The 18,015-nt window shown below is 40.0% G+C and overlaps 1 protein-coding gene across 2 annotated transcripts in view; it reads left to right on the top strand.

Moving 5' to 3' along the window:
- ZBTB7C (zinc finger and BTB domain containing 7C) overlaps positions 1–16,483 on the top strand; it is a 238,884-nt gene extending 222,401 nt beyond the window's left edge. For both annotated transcript variants that reach the window (XM_078677259.1, XM_078677258.1), the window contains exon 3: positions 15,246–16,483. In XM_078677259.1, coding sequence (XP_078533385.1) covers positions 15,246–15,864 — 619 coding nt within the window. In that variant the 3' untranslated portion in view covers positions 15,865–16,483. The remainder of the gene's footprint in view (positions 1–15,245) is intronic.
- The last annotated feature ends 1,532 nt before the right edge of the window (positions 16,484–18,015 follow it).

The raw sequence follows: 18,015 nt of genomic DNA, 5'->3' as shown, positions 1-18,015 counted from the left end.
AGGGTCACAAATTAAAAAAAAAGTTTAAATTAGTCTAGGTGAAAATTGGAGGACGTATAATGAAGGTAAGTACAAACAAGATCAGACGTGGTTGAGGAGAGGGTGTTTAAGAAGGGCTAACAAAGATATTTATTATTCTTTGGTTAGTCTCTGTACCACTTCCAAGATGGCTGCGCCATTCGAGACAGTCAACTGTTTAGGTGCATGGAGTACTTCTTTACTTTGCATGGAAAAATTCGTAGAGGTATAGTTAAGGTGAAAGAACGACAGGATCATACATGGATGAGGAGAGGCTGCTAACTATGGGCTAGGGGAGCCTTTTTTGTAGTTTATGGTTGGTCTCCATAACATACCAAGATGGCTGCCCCATTGGAGATACTGTCCTGTATTGTATGTAAAAAAGTCCTTCTATGCTTTCCATGATAAGACTTGCCTTCAGTTCTCTGTCTATTTTGTTACATGAGAATGGGGCCGTCATTTTAGGAGTGGATCATCCATGTGAGGGAAAACGAAAGATCCTTAAAAAGGCGTGCCCAACAAGACAACAGGATCCCAAAATAGAGACTATAACCAAGCTAGGTGCAATTGGTGCAGCCAGCACCATGCGCCAACAGTAACATGAAAGCAGTAGGAACCAACCGTGAAAGGAGGGGTCAAAAGTCAAAGGCAGGCAGCTACAGCGAAGGTCGGGTGCATAAGCACTTTTATGCATAAATCAGGATTTTTCGTGAATTAATCAAATGAATGTATACTATAACTACAACTATATCCACTTGGTGCTCCGCTCACAGAGAACACTGGCCATAAAATCAAGAGTGGTTTAACACTGGTAGCACATAGAATTCATTCAATGTGTTCCTGAAAATGACTTTCAAACAATTCTTACATAATTTTTTTATGTAGCCTGATCAAACCCCGTACTACTCACAGATGAGGTTTTAGGTGTTGTTGACTGTTTGTCATCTATGAAGTTGCTAATATTGTAAAAATTACCTAACAGTTATCTGAAAGTAATTTTCACGATCAAATTGAATAAATTCTGTGTGTCATAAAGTGACTTTAGAACTGCTGTTCAAGCTATTGTACTCTGGATAGTGGTAATGCCCTGCTCCAGGCCCCCCAGACTCCAGATTGGCACTCATTGAGGACATCCTACATGATGAGGCACATCTCATCCAGGAACTGAAGAAATATCATCACCTCATTCCCATTGTGGTGAAACTCAATTGGTTCCCCTTGTAGACCTGCACTATATTCAAAGCCATTTGCATAATTTACTAAGCCATCACAATCGGCACCCCTGCTTATCTCACCGACAAGTTCACCATCTCTGGTGGTTCTCAGCACACTGATAGCAAGGACACAATCACACTGCAAACTAAGAAATGTAAAATAAAGAAGAAGAAAAAAAAGACAGACAGACTCTTCCAGGTGTTTACCCAGGATCTGGGAGAACATTTGTGTATCCATTAGACTCACACTACACTGCTCCAGTTTAGGAAAGAGCTGAAGACACACCTATTTAAAGAGCACAAAACCACACTGCAGTAACAGTTCACAAACTGGCACTCATTAACTGCATGCTTGTCTTGACCCTCTAGAGCGTACCGCTGCCTTTTGGCTAGGTTCCCACTATAGAAATACCAGATACATAAATACATTCTATTGATAGGGTATAACGTAAATATTTTGCACTTTACATCTATTTTTGTGTCAGTCAGGAAAAGCTTTGTGTTTTTTACACAAGTTCTTTAATTTACTGCCTTATTTAGAGTTTGGCTGATGAGATAATACATCACAAGCATGTCCGATGTCTCATCCGATGTGTTACAAGTGCATTACAGCCTATTGCACTTGTCATACGTCGGATATGATATCTGACACTTTTTCACAGATTATCCCATCCATCAAAGTCTAAATGAAGCTCTTATTTTCAATTCTGTGTGAATCGGGAGGTGAAATCCTGGTACTTGTCTACCACTCCCCCACCCGGGATACTCTTGAGTGGTAATAGTAACTCGCGAAAGTAACAACTATGTCAAATGCTTTTCTACACACTGAAACAAAGTGTGGTCTTAATTAATACCCACAAATGTAATGCACTGTGCGAAATGAAAGTAAAAATACAAATATTTTATACAAAAAAAAAGAAAAAAATTTAGGATCTGTAAAAAGGTTGGCTTAGTAATTACAATTCCAAAACATGTTTTGAAGATTGTTAGTTTGAACATATTAAATGGTTTTTTTCGGATTCCATAATAAATACGTTTTGAAAAGTGCATCAATAATGTGGACTTAATTTAAAAAATATTGATACTTGTGTAAGTTGGGAAAATTTGTAACTCACACAGGCATAATTTACAAATGGTTTACAAAAAGGGTGAATTTAGAGATATGCGTTGATAAAGAATGAGTAATGTAAGCCGTCATGTGTTCATGACACCACAGAGACTTAAGCTTACTTTACAGTACAGGGTCTTGCTAAGGAAGTGGTAGGGGAGTGGTGAGATAAATACTAAACAGAAGTGACGAATAGACTCTTCCTTCTACCTAGTGCTGAGTCACAAACAACTACATTACCTCCTCATCTTCATCCTCCTCGTCCCAGTCCTGACTTATGAGGCGTTTCCACCTCCAACAGAAATTTACACGCTAGGCATTGCAGATCCCTACAGCCTAGAAGCTGTCTTCTATTTCTATGATAGAAGGATAAAGCCTCATCCCACCCACCATCCTCCTGTACAATACCCAGTCTGGGGAAAACTTGTGAAGGTATCCAAAAGGTGGGAGGGAGGGACGTGGACTGGTAGTGGTTGGTACATGTGTACCCTGATTGGTGGTTGTATCTGGTATTTTTATTGGATTAGGGTTGATGTCCTCATTGGTTGGGTATTTGAGGGTTCTTATTGGTTTCTGGGTCTGTGATTCAATCATTGTAGGGTTGGGACTAGGGCTAGGGTTAGGATTTGAATTGGAAGTAGGGACTAGGTCTTCCTATGTTATTGGTTGTTGGGAGTAGGGTGGGACTAGGGCTAGGGTTAGACCTTTAATTGGAAGTAGCGACTAGGGCTTCTGGTGTGATTGGTTGCTCGACTAGTTTTGGGACTAAGAGTAGAGTTAGGCTTTCTATTGGAAGTAGGGACTAGGGCTACCTGTGCCATTGGTTGCTCGGACTTGGGTTGGGACTACTGGTAGGGCTATGGCCTTTATTGGACGTAGAGATCAGGGTTTTTGAACTGATTGGGTGCTTGGACTAGGGCTAAAATTGGCTGTAAGGTCCTGGTCTCCTATTGGTTCTAGATTTTAGTGCTAGTATTGTGATTGGATAGTGTTAGGGCTAGGGTTCCCATTGGCTGAAGGGGTCACCTGATTACTAGGGTTATAAGAGGCCAGGCTTAGGGCGTCTCAGCCCTGGCGTTGGGGCTAAGGGCGGAGAGGACAAGGGCAGTTGCCTGTTTGATCCTGTTCGAGAATGGTCGGGACTAGGGCCAGAAACTATGCCCTTGTTCTCATTTAGCAATACCCAGCTCAACCCATCCACATCCACAAACAGAGCAACACACTCTCACCAAATGTACACCACACACAACACTATGCACAGAGTAATGTATCAGCATGCACCACAATATATAAGCAATTGTTTTCACTATAGATATGTACCTATCGTTGTGTATTACTTTGTATAAACATGTAAAATAATATTATGTTAAGAGAAAAAATAATAATAATAAATAAATAAAAATCATCTCTGGTCTACATGTACATACTTCCATTGTGCATCTATGTACCTTCTATGTACTTGGATCTGTGTGTCTGTTACTTTTCTCCTGAAAAAGCATATCCAATGCACTACCCTATTTCTCATCTTGTGCCTCTATCAATATCTTTAATATACATATACTTACCTCCTTTATGTATCTATATACTTTCAATGTACTTATGGATCTACATATTTATCACTTTCTTCTAATTTAGCATTTCCAATACACTACCCTATTTCTCAGCCTTTACTACGCTCAATATATCTTCTAGCCCAACCTTCTGACTCATCTCAAACTTCTTTCTACTACTCCTTCCAATGCACTACCCTATCTCTCATCCTATACATCTATCAATACATCCTTTACATCCACTCTCTCATTTATCCCAAACCCCATACCACTACTATGATCGCCAAAATAACCCTTTCTAAACTCTCTCCTACTCTATCCCTCCTTGCATCATCTGACACCTCTTTTTACTATACCGATCCCCTAAAACAAACCTTTCAAAACTCTCCCCTCTGACTCCTCCCCTCCAAAACTCCTTTTTACTCATCCAAAAGCCTCCTCCTACTGCTAAGACCTAAAACAAATCCTTCACTCTTTTATCCATTCACTATCCTTTTCAATCAAAATTAACAAACTAAGATGTTCCCTACTCAAATTCCATATTCAACTATACTAATATACTACCCAAATAACTGAATAACATATTCACTACTCAAATTAATTCATATTTATACTATACTAATTTTCAACACTAATCCTTTATGGGTTCCGGAGTGGCGTGCTACTCGCCAGAAAAGCGCTTCAACACCCATCAGGGGAACAAGTGCTATATGAATGCAAATCTTTCTTCCCCTTTTATCCCTCCGCTATTCTTCCCACTCCAAGTAACTGACTCATATCCACCACTGAAATTACTTCATATTTCACCATATTCATTCACCACTAATCCTTTATAGGCTTCCTGAATAGTGTGCGTCAACAAGCACTAATGAAATACAAACCTTTGTCCTCCTCTATTCTTCTGCTATCATTCCAAATCCAAATAACTGACTAACCTATCCACCACTTAAAATGTACTTGCATGTTTCACTATACTAATTCAACACTAATCCTCTATGGGTCAGGGAGTAGCGTGCTACTCGCTGAAAAAGCGCTTTGACGCCTCATCAGGGGTAGTAAGCGCTATATAAATGCAATTACAATACAATACAGTACATTCACCACACCTCTCATGATAACGTTACACCCATTGATCTAAGTGTAAAAGTGCACCCACAATCCACAGCTTTCACAGGCTGAATGAGGTCAGGGCCGGACTGGCTACCGGGCAGTTTGAAATGCTGCTGAGCTGGGGGCTAATTTCGTTGATGGGGACCTGCCTGTACTAAACGAAATTCGTTTTGTTTTCATTATTTCGAAGTACACGCAGGTCTCCATGTACGAAATCAGCCCCCACTGCAGTAAAATGTTCCAGGAGCTCGGCAGCATTCCAAACTGCCCGTAGCCAGTCCGGCCCTGAATGAGGTCATTAAGGGAGTGATGTTGAAGAACAAAAATGATATGTGACCAAAATAAATCAGAAATCCAATTTGACATTTCTGACCCTTGACCTGTGCACTTTAAGTAAAGCTTGGAGTATTGTACAGGTCGGCTTTGAAAAACACGTTAGTCAGCGTGTTTGAAAAATACATTTAATAGAAATGTTGCGTGACTGAAATAGGGCAAATGAGTGAAGCCTACACCCATGTATGTACTGTCATAAAATACACTTTTTTGTGTCTCATACCCCCTTTTTTATTTATTTTTTTAATCCCTTTGAATTCAAGGACATTGCTAGATTTGTTTTCTAATTGCTATCTAACAAGCAGCTCACATACTTTTAGTATTTCGCTGAATTTAGAAATAGTAAAAAAAAGTGATTTACAATTTCTTTTTTTAATTGGAAAGATAACTGGATGGATTTTTACTGAAGTCGAAGAAAGTTAAAAAGTTGTTTTGCAATTTTGTAAGCCTTTTAAAATATTGTAATAAGTGTGAACCTTATACACACGTGTGTCCTACACTCTTAGCTTTATGCTTTTGCACATCTTCCAGAGTATGTTTGCGTATATCGCTACTTTTTCAGGGATAGGTCATCCACAGATCCGCAAAATTCTTCTGTAGAAAAGGGGCCCGTGTTTTGGTGGGGGCGGGGCCCAGTCTCAGCCAGTTTATCTTGTCGAGCCCTCGATTATAATGAAACCTCATGTAACTGTTAGACTTCTACCGCACAATCCTATAAATTAAATGACGTGCATGGACTTGGATGTAAACGCGAAAAAAAATTCTATTATTGCTTAACATTTTTGAAAGCTAAATCCTTTATTTTGTGACGTTTGAGAAGGGAGCTTCACTACAGATATCATTTTTTCTCTTGCAGTCTGTAAATTCACAGGATCCGCTGCCAATATTGACTTGCGCTGACCTTGACCTGGGTCATGTTGTTCTCACATCTGGAATTACGCAAGGTTGTTTCGCTGAAATTTAATATGAAACCTTGTTCGAATCACGTACTGTACCAGCCCGCCGGAACGATCTCAGGCCTCAGCAGTAGGAAAAGTAAAGCTTCTCACCCAGAATGGGCCCCCAGTTACCAGGGCTGTAGATTTCGTACTTGACTGGTCTCAGTTCGAGGCATTTAAAGGCTGGTTTGAAAAGTTTCAGGATAATGTGAATAATTAACTCCTAATGGAAAGTATTCCTATTTCCATGCGTTTGGTAACTCGTGTGTATGCAGGATACATTGGGAATTCTGTGGCATAGAATCAGGACTCCTGCCTGCAAATTTTCACCAATTGGATTTTGCACAGTGGTAAATATTGGGTTGGGAAGTATATAGGAGTGGGGAAGGAGAGTAGCAAGGAGTAGTTACTCGGCGATGTAGAAAACACCTACAAAGTTGTCGTTGTGTTGTGGGAATTATTAAATCTTGCCCCATCAAATTTGCCAGACAAATCTGAAAGACAAATAGGCAATGCAATATCAATATTTAACTCATGTGCAAACTACAAATTTGCAGTGACATAAGTGAAAACGAGGGGTACCCATAATAAATACTAAGACACGTTGGGATTTAAGGCTGATTCTAAAATATATTTTCATATATAGGTGTATTACATTAAATATTTAAGCTCAATTTCCAGCAGCCTGTGTTGTTGTTGGTAATTGTGTGTGTTGTTTATATAAAATGTTGCCAAACACTTATAATAAAATAACAATAAAAAATGAAAGCTCACTCACACTTGGCCTGAATTCACACGGACTATCTCTGGGTTCATGGTAGAGTGAGTGTAATCACTTTGGGAGATGGTTTTCACGTTAGCAATCAGTCTATAAAGAGATTATTAGACACCTGATCGCTGCGTGACAGTGTTTTTAGAATGTCCGTGACTCACTTGCTCGATTTGTTGTGGCTTGGCCACGACTGTGCAAACTCTTGTAGCACGGACACGCTGCACCTGCCACATGACTTCCTGTTACATTAGGCTATACGCCCCTTTGCTGGTTCTCACAGCACCTGTCTCTGCAATGCATTCACAACCTGTATTCTCAACCACCCAACAATGTTTTGCTTACATCATTAATTTGCGAATTACAGTTCTGATAGATGCGATGATGCATCTTTTAGGGATACTCATTTTTTTAAATTAAAGGAAGAATCTGTTTCTTAGGAACGGGGACAGGATACATTAGGGCCGCACACCATATTCAATACTTCTGGTGGGGTATGTTGTGTAAAAGAAGCCTACTTCTAAGGCAAGAACCAAAATTACTGCCTGGCAGTGGCCTCTATGAAGTGGGCTGAAAAGGTGAGCGGAAATAATGTATCAGATCCACAGAGCTGTAGTTAAAGGCAGCTGGTGTAGTTATGGGTTGATTTACTATATCCTCTTAGTTCTCAGGAGAATAAGGCATATCTTTCATAGCTCAGTGGGTTAAGTATCTAATGTGATAAACTGTGTGAAGGTTGAGGGTAGTTTATATAGTGCTCACCTCTCTCCAGAGGGCAGTGGAAATGTTTACATAGAACCGGGAGATACTTGTAGGTGCTCAGGCCATAGAGCGAACATATGCAGGCTTCCATATACTATAGAGTACACGTAGAAATACATTAGAACATTTTTGAAGACCAGCAACGTTTCACTGGACTCGAACTATCCTCAATGGGGAGGGGGTGGTACGCCAAGGCAGGCTGGTGAGAGGTTGTGTATTTCAAAAGCTAGTTTAGGGGTATCTTCATGAATTAATCAGGGATCGAAAAATCTGAAAAATTGTACTAGTCCTGCAGGTCTAGTACTTTAAAAAAAACTCCTCGACTTAACAGTAACCTACTTGACCTCCGTCTCTGAAAGCGGAGCAAATGTGACAATATAACAAGATTTAAAGGCATCTTTATTGCTCATTTGCTTTGTGAGCAATAAAAAGGCCTTTAAATCTTGTTATCTTGTCACATTTGCTTCATTTCGGAGGACAAAAGTTAGTATGTTTTCCTACTAGCCAGAAAGGGTGAGTAGGACCTAAAAATAGCTCGACCTCAGTAAACAATTTAATTAATAAAACGAATTTCGTAGCGCTTTGCATCACAAAATGCGATGCAGTGCGTGCTACGAAATTCGTTTTGTTAATTACATTGTTTATTTACCTGCAATTATCCATGTGCCGGTTTTTAGCACCCCCCCGCCCTGCCCCTCTCCCTCCCCGCCTTCCTGCCCCACCGTAACTCCCTCCACGGGCCGCGGCTGCCCACAGCCCCACTTATCAGACCACGTCCCAGGGCTCTTATTCCCGATTCTTTTTGTTCCTGTGCCTGTCCACCCATGCATTTAGGCCACACACTTCCTTAACCACACATATGCATGGTTAAGGTAAGTATAGTCCGCTTGCAGGGAAACTGCACATTTAACGGCTGTTTCCCCTTGATTTCTTGTCCTTCCATTCATGGCTTCCTGGTTCCGTAAGGTTTCAAGTGAAAGTCTGTGTATTTCATGAAGATGTCCAAAGATGCATAAATAAGTATTTAGTTCTCAGCAAATGAAAAATACGTTGCACTCTCCTTGGGTTTGCAAACTTTTATTAATTCCATCACTGTCCTCCTCCTACGCGTTTCGACCATCACGGTCTTGGTCACGGTAGTAAACCCAGTACCTTTTTGCTTTTCACTATTTATACTGAATATCCACTCCACCCATAATGAGGCATTGTGGGATTCGTAGTTCACATGTTACAAACAATTGTTACTTCATTAATCCTGCTGCTCTTAATGCTCAGAGTGATACAATGCATAGCCCAATTAGTTATTTAGACTGTCACAGATATATACATGTGTTTTACCACATTCATTTGCTGCTAGCATCCTGTCGGACATTGCGTGCACAACATTAGCATGTTTGTATTACAGGTAATATTCCTTGAAGGCTACCTGATTAGCAAATGATTGTTCCCTATAGTTCTATTCCTACTGTGGATTCAAAAATTGAAAACCCTGTGATATTTACATGTTTCATAACAATCACTGGCTAAGTGTCCCATTCTAATGTATTAGGCTTAGTGCCTATATATCACATCAGTCTGTTTGTACATTATCCACTCAACTCACAGGCATTTTGCAATGACCAGCCTTTCACATCAGAAATATTTCCACGGGTACTTGTGTGATCATCATCTCTTTTACATTGACAATAATTTGGATTGCAAGGCATTGGTGTTCTCATTGGATCATTAATACACATTTAAATCAATGATACAAATTGCAATGTCCGTCTGGGACCTCTCAAGTTATTTATTCCGATTCATTATTAGAGATGAATGTACATATCTTCATCCCTATTTAGTCCCTGCGGGATCTTGGTCTTAAATCTTATGATGAGTTTAGATTCCAGGCGTCTCAATTTTAAGGTCCCGTTGCCTCCCCTCTCGTGTGGTGGCACTATCACCAGGCCTGAATATTTCATGTCCATCCATGTCTTTCCTTCGTGCACTTGCATGTGTTTAGCGATTGCATATGTCATATCATGGTTTCGTGTTGCCCTGATGTGTGCTCCAGGATCCGCTTCTTCAATGGGCATATCGTGCTCCCTATGTACCTTTTTCCGCAGAAGCACTCAATTAAATACACTACATACGTAGATTCGCATGTAATTGCCTCATTGATGTTAAACGTTTTTCCCCATGGATCTTGGATTGTCTTCAGATTTTTTCCAATCTTACACGTCTTGCAGCTGTTGCATTCACCAAAGCCTTTCTGTCGACTCTGTAGCCACGTTTCCGGTTTCCTTAGTACAAAATGGCTATTCACCAGTGTGTCTGATAGAGATGGCGCTTTTCTATAAGATATTAATGGGCGTTCTATGGGAGTCTATTTCTGATGGAAGCAGTTACCATGTCCAATATTATTGACCAGTCCCCAAGGTAGTGATTGACTTTTTATGTGACACTCCGCTTCAGGCACTAATCAACGTGAAGCGATTACACTCGCTGCGGCATATATGCAGAAACCTTCAAACTGTTCCATTTGCGCTCTTACTTGGGAGTCTCCCGGTTGTAATGGCATCCTTAGATACACATAGAATGTTAGTTTTAAATAGCATGGTAGAGTTAGTCAATGGAGATGTCCTAGGGAGGGTGATAAGGCCGAATTTGAAAAGTTTGGTCATTATATAAGGCAGCGTTCAGATAGACTAAGATGGTGTCCTGTAGACCAGTGAATGGGTGCTGTTGGTGTGATTGTGGGAGCGGAGATGAGATTGGACATTACAGAGAATGTTGTTGGGCCCAGCGGTGGTTTAATTATTGCACCGATGCTCAGCTGGTATTATGCTGCCTCTGCTTTCATTGAATATGTTCACAGAGAGTTTAGTGTCTGTATAATGTCCTGGGACATGGGGTGAGGCATAAAGAGATAGCATGGGGCCTCAGGCTGGAGAATCAGGTACAAACTTTGAAGCTTAACCATTGCTATTTTTTTACCCTTTCTTGTTCTGTGTCTTTGAGGTTAAACTCGCCATTCAGTGTGCCAAAAGGGCTTTAGCAGGACTTTCATATTCAAAGGAATATATATATATATATATCGATACTCCTTCTTTTGATTACTCAATAAAGAATGGAACGGACTCCACTTTATAAGTGCTGCAAATGTTTATTTCGTGCTTCTTGCCACCATGACGCGTTTTGGGCTTGCCAGAGCCCTTGATATATATATATATATACATATATATATCCACTCCAATCCTGCTTCTCAACATCCATGAAACAGGCACCGACATGTTGGGTGGGAGTTCCTAAAGTTTTATTTTACAGAAGGCTCCTCATGCATTTCGGTGGTTAAGCCACCTTGCTCACATAGTTCAGCGCCATTTAGAGCTTTGTTTATGTTGTCATGGCAACCATGTCACAGACATGGAAATTAAGAAAATACTTTACAGCATAGGATTGTTACTCACACAAAACAGAATAAACAGAACAAAAATAAAGGTGAAATAAATTACATAAATCACATTTGCTTTATTTACTGTGGAATAGATATATTAGCAGCAATACTCTAAGAAGTGACACTTACTAAGTATACCTTATAGTTAAAATACATCATAATTCATCATGTTTGAGTCAAGAAACACACATTAATACTTTACAGGCAGAGTATGCTCGTGCATATAGAGAGGAAGGGAAGGAAAGGGGAGGAAGTTCAGCCCAAGTGGGTTATATACACATAAATGCAACCCTCTCACCCTGTCCTCACACTAAGGTGAATACTACATCTTACTGATTCTGTACTCAAAAAGTCACACTCCCTAGAAGGAAAGTTAGATCTTATTCGGATATTCAAAACACTGCGCATATATGTAATTGCAAACACTGAAAATCTCAATTCATTTAGTGTTACTACATTATATGGACAAAGTGTCTGATATAGATTCACATGCAAAATAATTAAAAGTACCTATGATTCAAACAAAATTCAATTGGTTCGGCCATGACACTAAATTATTTAAAACTACACATATATTCTTGTTTGCTAACGAGCGTTGTGCGTATTCATAAATGTACATATAGATCTTCGTCTGAATTTAAACCATGCAGAATTTTACTGTTCATCGTTAGTATGCAGCGTGATTTAAGTCTCCTAAATATTAACTCCCTATTACCTCCCCTGGGATTTTTAGGGATTGCGTCTATAACAAGGTAGACCAATTCATTGGCATTGCCCTTGTGATGCTCATGAATATGCCTTGCCATACGATAGCTCTTGTCGTCCTTAGCTATGGCCCGGAGATGTTGTAGTATTCCCGCATGGACCATATGGACGGTGCTCCATACATAAAGTTTGGGACATGTACACTGTAAAACATAGACCACAAACTCACTTCTACAGTTTCATACCCCACGTATGGTTATAGATGTTTTACGTAGGGCTGTATGGATGGTCTTAGTATTGTATCCAAATCGAAAGGCTTTGTATTTTTGGAAACCTCAACAGCCTCCCAACCAATCAGCTCCCTTCTTACTTGGGTGGCAATTCCGCCTAATACGTTGCGCATAGATTTAGCCCGCCTAAATTATATCAAAGGTGTTCGGGGTATGTCCTGTCCAATAAATGGTTCACTTTGATACGTTTCCAGTGTCTGTGCAGAATGCTTTAAGGGGGCACTGTATCAAAGTATTTTGCGATCGTAAACAGTGCAATTCGCAAAAATCAGCCATTTGCGATCGTAAAATGGCCTTTTCTAATGCATGTACGTTTTTGGGATTCGCAATTTAGGTAATCGCAATTTCTGGCGATTACCTCAATTGAGAATGCAAATAGGGAATCGCAATTTGCGATTCCCTAATGCACATCCAAGAAGCCTTTCATAAATGCGAACTGTGCATTTAGGAAACGCTAATTAACATCAATTTGAAGTTGATGTTAACCATTTACATATTTTGAATGCACAAAACTGCATTTTTCAAAGTGCCATGTGGCGCACACATGCCCCTAGGGCAGGTGTGTGCCTTACATGTGCACCTTTTTTTGTTAGGGGTGACTCAGGGGGGCCTTAGGCCCCCGGGCACCCTTGTCTTTGCATTACCTAATTTGCCATTACCAATTAGCTAATTGCAATTTAGGCACTGCAATACCATTCCCACCAATGGGCGTTGAGGCCCGTAGGAAAGAATGGAGTTGCAAAAGCAAATAGCGATTCCTAATTGCATTTGCGATTCTGAAGGAATCCCAATTAAAGAAGCGCTATTTGCTGCCTGTTTTGTTGCATTGCATTTTGCGCTTACCAAATATCACTTTCTTAAAAATCGCTAGTTGGTATTCGCAAAATGCAACTTTGATGCATGTGCCCCTAAGCTTTTTACGATAGGCTGAGTAGCCCGTGATTAAGCGAATTTGACTGGTGTCTCCTTCTTGTGGCTTCCTTTGACGAGTGCTAAATAGTAGCTCTTCTCTCTTTTTTGCATGTGCCTTCTCTTTGGCTGATTCTAAAACTGCCTCATTGCATCCACGCATCCGAAGTCTTTTATGTAGATAATTTTGATGCACTTTCAGTGTGTCCTCACTGCTACTGTTGCGCTTCATGCATAGATATTCTGCATACAGATTGCTATTCTTTTGTTTAGTCGGGTGGAAGCTACTGGCTTGGAGTATAGAGTTACCTGATGTGGGTTTTATAAATGTCTTAGTGTGTATTCTATTTTCTTTCACATACACCACTAGATCTAGAAAGTGTACCTCCTCCTTGCTTATGTCATACGTAAAAGAAAGATTTAGATAATTGGTGTTAAGTTTCTCTGCAAAAGATCTAGCGGATTCTGAAGACCCCATGCATAAAATAAACAGGTCTTCAATGTACTAGTCCATAGGACAATAATCTCTGACCACTCTCTCACATAGTCGACCTCGAGTACGTGCTCCCCCCACCAGCCCATATGCAAATTCGTATAGCTGGGGGCGTAGCAGGTCACCATGGCAGTCCCCCTGATCTGTCTATATATCTGATTTTCAAAGAGAAAGAAGTTATTATTGAGACATCGCTCAGTCATGTCAGTGACCATATGTGTGTGTTGGTAAAGGTGTATATGGCTAGTGTCCAGATAATGTCGTAGAGGTCTGATACCATCGGAATGTCTGATGCTAGTATACAGGGCCATAACATCCATCAAAGAAGAAATGTATTGCCCACCCCTAATTTGGAGGGCATTTTAAATGTATTTGTTAATTATTTTACTGTTGGTAAGTATTCCACAGTCTCATATCTGCAGCATATGGAGTCGTTAAAAAATCTATTTGGTTTCTTATAGAGAATTATTCTCTTTATACTACATGATTATAAGCCAAGTTTATCAATTGACACATGATTTGCAGCGATACAGTGCTTCAAAAAGAAGCAAAACGAACACATTTGTAAGTTTTCTGACACTAGGTGTAATTGACAGTATCCCTCTGTTATTTATCCTGCACAATAAATTTCAACATGCTAAATGTGCCTGTGGGCATGTTTTTGTCTGTAGAGCAAGCAGGAGGTAGAAAACTCACATATTGATTCATCATAGCATACAGTTGTCCTTGGCTCACTTTGCATGGGCTGTGTAAGTTCCTAGTAGGGATGCTGGTGCTTCAATAAAAGCCTCTTTATCCATCTGTTCATCAGAGTGAGCACACAATTATTAGGTTGATAGAATGCCATCATCTGAACCTATTCTAATGCCGTGAGATATTGTAGTACTGACTTTCATTTGTTGACCTTTCTTGCTTTGTGGTATTCAGTCTAAACTCACCATTCAGTGTGTCAAAAATGGTTTGCAAAATTGTCTGACAGGAACGAATATCTACCGTACCTTGATCATCATCATGCTGTGAAGGGACATTGAGATGTGTACAGTGGCCTTGAAGCAGAACTCATTAAGACATTATGCTTGTATACACCATATCATTACATTCCTTGCCCTGCTGGCACCTTCTCCTTAAAGTCCTCAAGGGCTTCTATTGCTGATCAGAATTCAGTAGACTGATACTTTCCTGCCACAAAAGAACACCGCACTGAATTAGCCTCTGCTGCTGTAATTCTATAAACTGACTGAGGTATTGTACATTTGGACCTCCGAGAGAATTTTTGTGTGACTAGAAGTACCATTGAACTGCCTTCCATATAGCCTCTGATGCAGATTACTAGGGGACTGACATTCAGTTTAGTAGCCAGCAGCTGACTTTTTTGGTATAAAAACCAGTAGTGATGCTTATAGTTGATGTACTTCCGTTGGTTAGTGGACCCACAGATCAACATTTTACATTTTCCTGTTTCCTCTTTCATGTTCCGCCCATTTATTCCTTTTCCTATTGATGATCCTATTGATTATGATAAACAGGTATTGTGACAAAGAAAAACGTATAGTATTGTCAGAGTTATTCTTTAGCCAAAGAAACAACACTAATTGTGCATTTTATTTTGGCAGGCAGGACAAGCTGAAGATTCACATGAGGAAACACACAGGAGAGCGGCCATATATCTGCATACACTGCAATGCCAAATTTGTTCATAATTATGATCTCAAGAACCATATGCGGATTCACACGGGAGTCCGCCCTTACCAGTGCGAATTCTGCTACAAAAGCTTCACCCGCTCAGATCACCTGCACAGGCACATTAAGCGGCAGAGCTGTCGAATCTCCCGACCAAGGAGGGGCCGCAAGCCTGCAGCTTGGAGGGCAGCTGGCTTGATCTTTGCACAGAACAACCAGCCAGATGAGAAAGGCTTCATGGTGATGCCACCAGAGTTAGATGAGCGGCCCCACCCAGGGAGCGGGGCAATGTGTCTACCTGGACCCAGCCCCAAGCACTTTATGGAGGGAGCGAAAAGCATGCTGCGCCTGGAAGAACTGGAAAGCCGATTTGAAGACTCACACATGAAGCTGCTGGGAAGGACTCCCATGGGCTCGGACAGAAATGCTGACATTTTCACCTTTTCCCTTGCCCACAATGAAAACCTTTCTTCACAGCAGTACTTTCCTGCCCCTATCCCTTGGAGTATAGGACTAAATCAAGCAGCCTCAATTTCGGAGGCAAGCAACTAAGCCCCAAATCTCACTCAATGTATACCTTTTTATGTTTTGCACTTTTACCACAAGTACAAATCTTTCCCTCTCTCGTTTCACTCCAAAGAAAAGAGGCTACCTTTTCAAATGTACAATATAAACTAACCTTACAGTACTTCAGGCCACTGCGGGCTTGAAGACTAGTACGCACATGCCGTGGTGGCTAAATTCTATCTACTTGCCTAGTTGATTTCTCTTCAGGGGATCTGGATTGTATGTTGCAGAGGCTCCATGAAACAAAACACTTGATTTTACCACCTACAGCACTGGACAAAACTGTGAACACCATCATGAGTTCCAGTGAATCTTTCCTTTTAAGAATTACATATTAAATGATATCCTATTTGACGGTTTTGGAATGGTTGCAGCATCACCTTGCAGAATCAGAGTCCTTGAAGAATGTTTTTCCAGGTTGCAGGATCACTATAGGACAGTTTAATAAGTCATAAGCACATTTGTGTTCTCTATGTTTGTTTTAGTAAAAAAAAGCTGAAATTAATCAACAACTCCATGAAATCAAAGGTCTGATAAATTGATCTCCATATGAGTCTTATCAATAGATTACTGCAGTGGGTCAAATTAAATGAATTAAATACAATTGCATATATATATGTGTCTGTGTGTGTGTGTGTGTATATATATATATATAAATATATATATATATATATACACACATATATATATATATATAAATATATATATATATATACACACATATATATATATATACACACATATATATATATATATATATATATATATATATATATATATATATATATATTTCCCCTGGACAGAAAGGACCACGGTTGCAACTGGTTTTTAACCCGGTGACCGTGGTGTGAATTCCGCCGCGGTGCAGGTGTATTAATGAGCAGACAGGGTTCGGAGGGCCCCCTGCCGTCCCCCGCACACGCCCACTGTGACGTCGGACGGCCAGGGGCCGTCCGACGCATCAAACGGGTTAAGACAACCACTAAGTATATCAATGATTCTCATTTGAAATCAGTATAGCTAAAGGTATCTAATGTGGCTTTCGTGTCTCTGGACCCTGAGGACCATCGTTGGACAACACTGTGAAAGTCCCTTAAAGATCAATTTTTCAGTGTTGACTCTGGATCTATGCTAGCATAAATGGGGGACTTCCATCATGATAACTATTGTATGATAACTATTGTAAATCCAATATTTTTTTTACAAATGTGCATCTTTTGTCCATTAGTGGTGCTGACTAGGAAGTTTGTTGATCAGTTTTAACCACTTGAATTATGAATTTTAAAATTGTACTATTTTACAAGTTGTAGCTGAACTGAAGATCCAAGGGCATTTTAAAAAATGTTTGCTCTTCATCTAGTACTTTCAATGAGCACTTATTCTAGCATTAGACACACTGAAGTGCTACCATTAGACATACCTGGTTCAGTGTAAGACTAATATGTCACTGACTAAGATAGCCAATCGCTACGGCAGTTCAATGTGTTTGTTTTTGGACAAACTGCTTATCCAGGATTTATATATGCTCTGTCATGTATGACTACCACTTATCATGTGTTTATCTCTCTCAGACCAGCAAAAATATTGTCTCCACAATATCAACTTGCACTATATCGTCAAAGCCCTCCAACATTACCATCTAGGCCCAAATCATCCCAACTTGCTACTGAATGGTTCCTGCACAGAAATGTAATGATAGCCGGTCTCTGTTATAGTAAGTCTCACAGTTGTTTGGGGCAGTTTCTGCTTGTTAGTGAAAGGCATAAAGAGTCGCCTGCTTTTTTTTGGAAGATATGTACAACTTGTAAAGAGAGGATACAAATCTTGAGCAACATAATTAATTTGTTTTTACCAATTAATTTAACAGTATTTTATATTTTGAACAATAGAAGCTCATCATTTTGGTTGCAAATTTAGATTTTTTTATCAGCTAGATTCTTGTGATTTTAAAAACCTTCGTTTTCAGAGAATTTATGCAGACGTGTGATATTCATAGCTCTCTCCATTATGTAAGATAGAACCTTGGCATCTCAGCATACAGCTAACTACTACATGTAACCACACACAAAAGGTTCCCTGTTGAAAACCTGAAATGTTCCAGTTTCTAGTAAATTGCTGTGAATTACCATGTAGTGT

The sequence above is a fragment of the Lissotriton helveticus genome, chromosome 2_1 (assembly GCF_964261635.1).
Source record: "Lissotriton helveticus chromosome 2_1, aLisHel1.1, whole genome shotgun sequence".
Classification (NCBI taxonomy): Eukaryota; Metazoa; Chordata; class Amphibia; order Caudata; family Salamandridae; genus Lissotriton; species Lissotriton helveticus.
Note: the sequence above shows the minus strand (reverse complement) of the source record. Positions and strands in the feature narration are given on the sequence as shown.